The sequence below is a fragment of the Bombina bombina genome, chromosome 6 (assembly GCF_027579735.1).
Source record: "Bombina bombina isolate aBomBom1 chromosome 6, aBomBom1.pri, whole genome shotgun sequence".
Lineage (NCBI taxonomy): Eukaryota > Metazoa > Chordata > Amphibia > Anura > Bombinatoridae > Bombina > Bombina bombina.
In genome coordinates this window covers 34301619-34310492 of record NC_069504.1, presented here as the reverse complement: position 1 = coordinate 34310492, position 8874 = coordinate 34301619, and the positions used below count along the sequence as shown (strand labels likewise).

The following is an 8874-nucleotide window of genomic DNA, read 5'->3' as shown; positions in this document are numbered from 1 at the left end:
AGATTATATAGTTTTTGAAGGGGAATTGGCTTCATTACATGATTCAATCTGGTTCCAATTTTGAAGGAAACACGAGAGCCTTGAAATTTTTAATAGTTTCAGTTACATACAAAATATTTCTTATTATAAAGGACTCTGCAGCTGCTGCGGGAGTAGATCAGTCCTGTACCACTTTTAATAGCTATGACAACCTGAGTAAATCAACATTTGTTTCATATACAAGGAAGGACCTTATTAAACACAGATATTTGGAGAATGGGATTGAAGCAAAACATTTTGGTTATCTGAGCAGTGCGCACACAAGTAAAGGAATAAAACAGCTAGTCTACAGAAAATACACTGAGTCGTCCTCTGACTCTGTCAGCGTGTGAATGCTTTTGGCTGCGCTGCCCTTCCATTACCTACCTGAGTTAAGCCGTTTCAGCCCCCTCCAGTCCTCAGGCTCCTCTCCAGTCTCCACTGATCATCACATCCAAAAGTTCTTGTGGCTTGCTAGACAGGAAGGCAGGCGGGCAGCTTGTCAAAAACGTCACATGACAACTGACATGGCAAAAAGCCGGTCACGTGACAACTGCGCTGTCAAAATTTGAATTTTTTGTTCTTAAATACTCGGCACATATTTAGTGCAACAGAGAAGTGCCGCCCCCCAAAATATGTTGATCTAGGCACCGGCCTCGTTGGCCTATACATTAATACGCCCCTGTATGTGTGTGTGTGTGTATATTTATACTAAAAATATATATCATATTTTGAAGAGCCCATGTTAAAAATACACAAAGCCAAAGCGTGATCAAGGCTGCACAAAAAAAAACTGTTTATTAAATGTTTAAAACAGCGGAAGACAAGTGCAGTGAATATAATCCTCTAAAGATAACCCACTGTGAGCAGTATAAGTATTAGGCAGATTATTTTACAACCATCATTATCAGCATAAGCAAAACACTCATCTAATACCAACATGAACACTTTCACTTGCAAATGTGTATAATTCTAAGGAAAGAAAAACACCTTGTCTCTTAAACACAGAGGGCACTTTGTGCTTTCGCACGCCCAACTCATTGTGCTTTCCGAAGATCCACAAAGCAGAAGAAAGTTCCTGCGGCTATTTTGAGCACTTAGTGCAACTGCATGTTCAAATCACTTAGCCAAGATCAGACAACAGGTAACAGTCCGGATCCAAAAGTTGTTTCTGTGTGGTTGCAAACATGTGAGGTTTCCTGGGGCTCCTTCCAACCTCACATGTTTGCAGATCCAGGCTGCCAACATCTTTCCCATAGGTACTGGAGAGCACGGTACACAGCAAAGCAACTGTTACTCACACAGGTGAGTTCGCCACTGCGGACTGATAACACCTTTCACCGCTTCCCTTGTGGGCTTTCATGGGTCTTCGTCAGATACCGCTTGCATTGACACACATTCCTTAAATAGCATGTCATCGGGTCTATTACAACCATTAGATTAAAGGCAAACATACATTGTAACAACTTCAAATACAATGTTGCAACTTTATTACATTTATTGCCTTAGTTTTGAGCATGGCCTTTAAATCAGTGCAATCCAAACATAATATTTATTTACAAGTTATTTACAGAAAGTGACGAAGCGGAGATACTTATTATAAAGGTTAATCTGAATTTCTCACTTCAGTGGGCTAATTTAAAAAATAATACCTATATCCAGATATTCAAAAACATAAAAGTGAGGGGTATATCAACATCTTAGACGGGGTGTTTAAAAAAAAGCTTGCATACTCTATTTGTTCGTTCAAGCCTCCAGGTGTTAATGTATTTAAAACATATATCTACTTTGCTTCTTTCTGAAGCAAAACCCTGTCAACATTGCCTCCTCTCCTTCTGTTCTTAATACGTTCAATACCAATCACTGACAAATCATCAATGCTTGATCCGTGTTTCTCTTGAAAATGTCTCCCAATGGGATTGTCAATGTTCACATTTTTTATATAATTCCTTTGTTGCCTGATTCTCTTTTATCTCTCTTGTAGTTTTTCCCACGTAGAAACGGGGGCACGAGCAGTAAAGGAGAAACACTACAAGAGAGATAAAAGAGAGAATCAGGGAACACAGGAATGATATAAAAAATATTAAATGCCGACAGCGTATATCTTCAACAAAGCATATCATGGGAACAAAGCAAATGTTATAATAAAAGTAAATTGAAAACTTTGAAAAAAAGCTGTCTGTATCACAAATCAAAAAATTGAGGGTTTCATATTACTTTATTCTTTTTAGTTCCGAAATAATAGCAAAACGCGTAAATTAATTAGATTTTTTTTTCCACTTTGTTTATTGTTCAAATGTGTTATTTAATTTAGCAAGGATTTGCTCTAGAATGACAGTACATAATAGTGCCTTGGTGCTCCTGAGCCTACCTAGGTAAGCTTTTCAACAAATGATTCCAAGAAGACAAAGCAAATTAGATAATAGTAAATTAGGAAAGGTGTTTAAAATTGCAAGTTTTGTCTGAAACATGAAATGTTAATTTTGACTTTTCTGTCCTTTTAATATTACACTAATGTAAATAATAAACTCATACGGGCATTGTAAAGAGCATTTAACCCTTTATAAACAGCCTAAATTAGTGTTGCTAAAAAGGCCAAGTTTTTCCATTTGTTAGGACATGTCATTCTAAGACTATTGGCCCACAATGGGGTTAAACAAACAGTACAAGTACCGCTCTGGACCCCTAGAGTATTGCTGACCTCTAGCGGTAAATGCCTCTGATACAATCAGCAGCTCTAGTTGTGCGACGCCGATGGGGAACTAGCTCTGCTCATTGGATCAGTAGCAATTTCCACTCAGGAACAGCAATGCTCTGTTGGTCCCAAGTGGTACTTCTACTATGTGTTTAACTACTTTACAGGGGTTAAAGGGACAGGATACTACAGAGTTTTTATTGTTTCAAAATATAGATAATCCCTTTATTTCCCATTCCCCAGTTTTGCATAACCAACACAGTTATATGAATATACTTTTTACCTCTTTAATTACCTTGTATCTAAGCCTCTGCAGACTAACCACTTATTTCAGTTCTTTTGACAGATTTGCAGTTTAGCTTATCAGTGCGGACTCATAAATAACTCCATGGGAGTGAGTACAATGTAACCTAAATGTAACCTATATGATACACATGATCTAGCACTGTCTAGCTGTGAAAAACTGTCAAAATGCACTGAGATAAGAGGCGTCCTTCAGGGGCTTAGAAATTAGCATATGAACATACCTAGGTTTAGCTTTCAACAAAGAATACCAAAAGAACAAAGCAATTTTGATGATTAAAGTAAATTAGAAAGTTGTTTTAAATTGCATGCCCTTTCTGAATCATGAAATCACGAATTTGAGCGTGTCATTTCTCAACTATTATGGCCCTTTTATATCTGAACACTAGTTTCAGCTGGATTGGGATGCTGGTTTATGTACTGGATGATTTTAGCCAAATGAGAATCATATTTTAGGCACTTTAACTGTAAATCATTGTATATTGCTAGAAATATATCACTTGTTTTGACTCTTTATTTTATAGGTTGTGCATGAACAGATTTTCTGAAAAAGGAACGAAAGCCATTGAAGAATTAGGACGTATTCGGAAGGACTTGAAGGTGATTTTAAATATTACAGAAGACCTGGAATGTTATAACCATGTGCTGCAGACGGCTAAAGGATTAACCAATGGTGGATGGAAGCTTTATAACACCACATGGATCCTTAACTTATTAAGCAAATTACAAGAAAACCTAAATGAGAATGAGAAGATGCCCCTTATGAAAAAAATTATTTCTTTAAAGACAGAAATTTCTAAAGCAGAGAAGCCGGATGTATGTTCTGAGCTTAGTGTAACAGGATGTTCTACAGAAGTTCCCTCTTTTGCCACCAGGGATTTGTACTTCAGTCACATAATGACCTAGTGTCACTAGTGGAACACAATCTTTTCATATAACTTTAAATAATATGTATATTGTTAGGCGTTATCTTATAGCCGGGGGTATCACTTGACACTTAGCAGTATTCTACACCTTCACCTGGAACTAAATGTGTTACTTGACGAGATATTTCGGGAACAACAATCAGACAGACAGCAAGTAAAGTCTAATCACTGTTCTGTTTATTATAAGGCGTACAATACTTTTATAGAAAATGGTTACAGTATATGGGGTTAAACAATGACGTATCATAGTCAGACCATGTTACACATAATAATTTAGAACAAATAAGCATAGTAAAAATAATATGAATAAGGAGGAATAAGGAGTTTACTGTGAAACTAACAGTTTTAGATAACCATGTATCTGGGCGCATCGCCAAGGACATAGCAAGGCCATTCTTGAGACACAATTGTTGCATATAAAACTAAAATCTAATGTCAGCATATGATCTCACAGCATAATAAAACACATTATGAAGAAATATAATTAACTCATGTTAAAATGGTATGCTTACACAAAATGGATTACTAGAGACAAAATGGCGTCATTATGATTATATGGTCTAATATTCCACCCTTTTATTCTAACAGAATAACATACTATGAAAATTAAACAACTATATAAAAGGCACAAAAATGAGAATATCTACTAATAACAATGTAAGCCTAATACTACAGTATAACATGAATCTGTGTGAGAATACTGTAGAGAAATTCATTCACATTTACTGCTTTAACCCTTTGAGTGCTAAGCACTTTCCTACCTGGGTGCTAAGCTGTTCAAAGGGTTTTTTATTTTTTTCTTTATTTTTTATTTTTTCAGATCCCCAAGACTTACACTGTTGGAAACATTAGGCGATTACCTTTCCTACGGTGGGTCTTGGCGGTCTGTAGCTGCTTAGATGCCTGAGATACAGGCTTCTAAGCAGCATGCCCCATTTTCCTATACTTAACATTGTTAATTTTAAATAAAGTTGTGCGGTGACGTCATCACGTCATTGCGCGTGACGTCACCACACATATTGTGAAGCCCTGGGGATGCCTGTCACTATACAGGTCTGATCACCAGGATAGGAGTGGGTGAGAGCCCCAGATCTCCCTCAAGGTGGGAGAGTGCTAGCAATGGCTCTGAGCCGTCGTTAGCACCTGAGTGGGAAACTGTGATGGCTCAGAGCCGTCGTTAGCACTCAAGGGGTTAATAGTTAAAGTGAAGGTAAACTTTGATGAATGAAAGCGTTTTTTTAAAAAATACTATTAAAAACAGTAGCACTTTCATTCATCAAAGTTTAGAAAACAGCCTTTTTGATTAAAAACTTACCTGGCCGTGGAAAAAACTAAAGTAAGTTTTTAATCAAAATGGCTGCTTTCTAAACTTTGATGAATGAAAATGCCCCTGTTTTTAATAGTATTTATAAAAACCAGGCTGAATAGGACAATAGGGCACAATATATCACTGCACATGAGCTTGGTCACTCCAATACTCTCCATCTACCTCCCAGCATCCCCAAACTACTGGTCTATCTGCACAAAGACCCAACCAGCCCCCTATCTACCCCCAAACAACACTGCATCTTTATTTCTCAACCTGCATAGCTAGCATCCCCAAATAGCGTCGACATTTCCCTGCTCTGTACACTCTCCACAGTGAAGCATAACATGGGAACAGCACAAGTATCTCTGGGTGGCCTCTGATCACTTTAAGAACAGTCTTTGTCCTCTTAGAGCTCAGACACTCTGCTTCAATACCATAATCCATTTGCAGTAGGGGTGCTTTCCAAGTGTCCATCTGCAGTTACAGGCTGGAAGTATGATGGTTTGTTCATGGGGTAGACAAGGGAAACATGTGGATTCCCATAGCAACAGACATCCGAGTCAGAAGGAGTCTAAGAAGGAAACACAACAACACAAGATGAGCACGCACCCTGATACAATTACAATTATGCCCAACAAAACTTTTGCACTTTTTTTGTAAGCAATAGCATCACAATATCCTTTAATAGCTTAACTTATCCTATGTCATTTAAAACCAGTAAAACATTGTGGATATATAATACAAGATAAATACATTTATTATACTTTTACAGGAAATAACTCACAGCTTCTCTATACAATGTAAATTATACCTTAAACATGAATACTAAGCAAGTAAAAACTGCTAGACTTCATCAAGAGGCTGTAGGGCTATGCTAAGTAACTTGTGCTAAGGCCTGCCCTGCAACAAAAATGAAAAGTAAAACAGTCAATAAAGACTTTTCCTTCTTAATACAGTCCATAGCTGCATTCCTTACTTGTAGGAAATAATGAACCTGGCCAGCAGGAGGAGGCAGAGACACCCCAGCCAAAGGCTGAAATACCTCCCCCACTCCCCTCATCCCCCAGTCATTCTTTGCCTTTCATCACAGGAGGTTGGCAGAGAAGTGTCAGAAGATTTCAGAGTAGTTCCTATGAGGGGTATCTACCCTTCAATATGGGACTGGAGTTTTAAGTAGTCTTGTCAGCCTCTCAGTGAGAGCATTGACCAATGTTAGGGTCTGGAGATGCTGGTAGAGTCTATTTTGAGAACCCATCCAGACTCAGATTAACAGCTCCTTAGCAATCAGTGTTGACGAGTTTCACTGCCTGCTTTTCTTCACTCAAGTCAATGTCAGGAGCAAAGCTAAAAGACTGTCACACTTGAGAGGCTGCGTTTCTATTCCGCAGCATTGATTCTGGTAAGATCATTTTGATTTTTACACATATGTATAATAAAATGCTAGAAGACAGGGTCGCAGTGTGACTCCTTTATCTTTATGGAAACAAGGGTTAATATCTCCTGAGGGGGATTATTGAACAGTAGGGATTAATCATATTAGTTTATGTGATTTATGCTGCTTTATGTGTGTGGATTTTTTTTGGCTCATAGGCTGATATGGAACATACAGGTCGTTCTTTTACTTTAGGAGTTGTGCAGCTTATTACTTTTGGAGCACTTTCTTCCTATAGCAGGGGCGGTCCTGTATTGCGCACCATGTGATCGGGAGTGGTCACGGTTTCCATTTCCTACTTTTGACCGAGTGACTATGGAGAGCAGCGAAAATTCTCTACAGTGTCTGGGTCATAGGAGGTGGTGAGTGCCCCACCCATTGAGGGTTTAGGTGCCAGTTCTTTTATTTTTTAGAGAAAAAAAGTGAATAAAGAGAGAATAATTATGGAGGATTCTGATATTTTAGAGGTGGATCCCTCTACTACAGAATCTGATACCTGTGTTTATTGTGAGGAGGTCCAGGTAGATCATCCCTCTCAATTATGTTCCATATGCTACAACAAGGTGTTTTCAACATCAACCAATTTTTAGATGTTAGACGACACTGAGCCTTCCACCTCTGAGGACACTTCGTCCCATGAGGTGTGTCCGCTGCATTCATTTGATCCTAAACATGCAGCTTCCCCCCACACCTTTAATCCTCTGCATGGAGGGGGCCTTTTTCCACCAGGCGTTAATACGCAGTTCCGTATGGCATTGTCTACGGCCTTGGGCGCTTTACCTAGTTCTGCTATGCGCAACCGAAGGGTTAATTCATGCACTCCTGCCCAGGGAGCATCGTGCAGTTTGTCGGTTGCATCCGATCACTCACCTGTGGATGCGAGGCCCTCTGAGGCCTCAGAGTACGGACCTTCTGTGTCGGAACCTGCGGACTCTATTCCTCCGGCAGAGGAGGATCTCGCATGTCAATTTAAAGTGGCTCGCCTGCGCTTTCTCCTAAGAGAGGTTTTGGTGGTTTTGGAGACTCCTAGTGTTGATCTGCTAGTTGCATTTCAGAGCCCTAAACCAGATAGCGAGACTGATTAAGGCGGGTGGGGCAGGATGAAGATCCTATTCCCCTTCGTCTAATTATTTTAAGATCCCGATTCCGGACTCTCTAGGGGGATGGTTTATGCCCATCTTTTTCTTGGCTAGCATTATTTGTGTGATTGCCAGTTGTTTTACTGTTCCTTTTTAAGGATAGTTTATTTGAGAGTTCTTGGATACTCGAAGGAAACCCCTTTGTTTTTTTCAAGAATGTTTAATGGGATGTTTATGGTTTGACGACATTCGTTGTCACTATTGCTGGATCGCCTTCTTAAAGAAGAGTCCTTTTCTCGACTTGAGGTGATCTCACTCGATATTTCGAGAAAGAATTTAAGCCTTTAGTGCTGATAATTATTCTATCTGTAGTACCATGCAAATTACTAGCCTAGGGATTCAGATTGTTCGTTTCTGTCAAGTTCTACATCGCTCTGACAGACTTGATTTGAACTTTTTCCTTTTTCCTTCTCTTTACGGAAAGTTTATCAGTTTCTTCTTTTTCCACGGTTTATTCGTTGATTGAGAAACCTGAGGGACAAATTTCTTTAATTCTATACTTCTGATAAATACAGCATCAGAGACCTTCGCTAAACCAGGGTGTTTGGATGACGGCTCAGTCATGGACTTGTCCAGCTGAGCGAGAATCCCACCAAACATAGGTGGGCAGTTCCTGGTCCTATCTCGGATCGTGTTGGGACTGACTATAGCTCTTTCAGTAGTTTAAATCAGGGATGTTAAGGATCCATTGGTTTTAGAGATAATGCATCAGCCACTCAGGCGCAGATTACTTGTTTCGATCTTGTCTCATTGTAAGTGAGAGGGAAGTCTTTCCGGGGTGAGTGCAGGTGTTTATCCTCTGCTGGAGTCATTGTTCCGGTGTCTATTACAAAATGTGGTTTGGGATACACTTCAAATCGTTTATTCGAGGTTCAATAGAGGGTGGGATCTCCCATCTTATTTGGAATCTCAAGTGCTTACGCAAGTTCTAGCATCCCCTCGTTCAGAGGGAGGCGAATAGGTCGTCTCTACCCTTGGTACAGGCTCGGGTTATGACCTAATTTTTGATGAAAGGTATCTTACCTTTACATTCCTCTTCATGGAACATTCCG

The 8874-nt window shown here is 39.4% G+C and overlaps 1 protein-coding gene across 1 annotated transcript in view; it reads left to right on the top strand.

The window, feature by feature from the left end:
* Positions 1-4426, top strand: part of LOC128662556 (uncharacterized) — a 156314-nt gene extending 151888 nt beyond the window's left edge. The window contains exon 9 of the mRNA XM_053716350.1: positions 3541-4426. Within this exon, the coding sequence (XP_053572325.1) occupies positions 3541-3922 (382 nt within the window). The 3' untranslated portion in view covers positions 3923-4426. The remainder of the gene's footprint in view (positions 1-3540) is intronic.
* The last annotated feature ends 4448 nt before the right edge of the window (positions 4427-8874 follow it).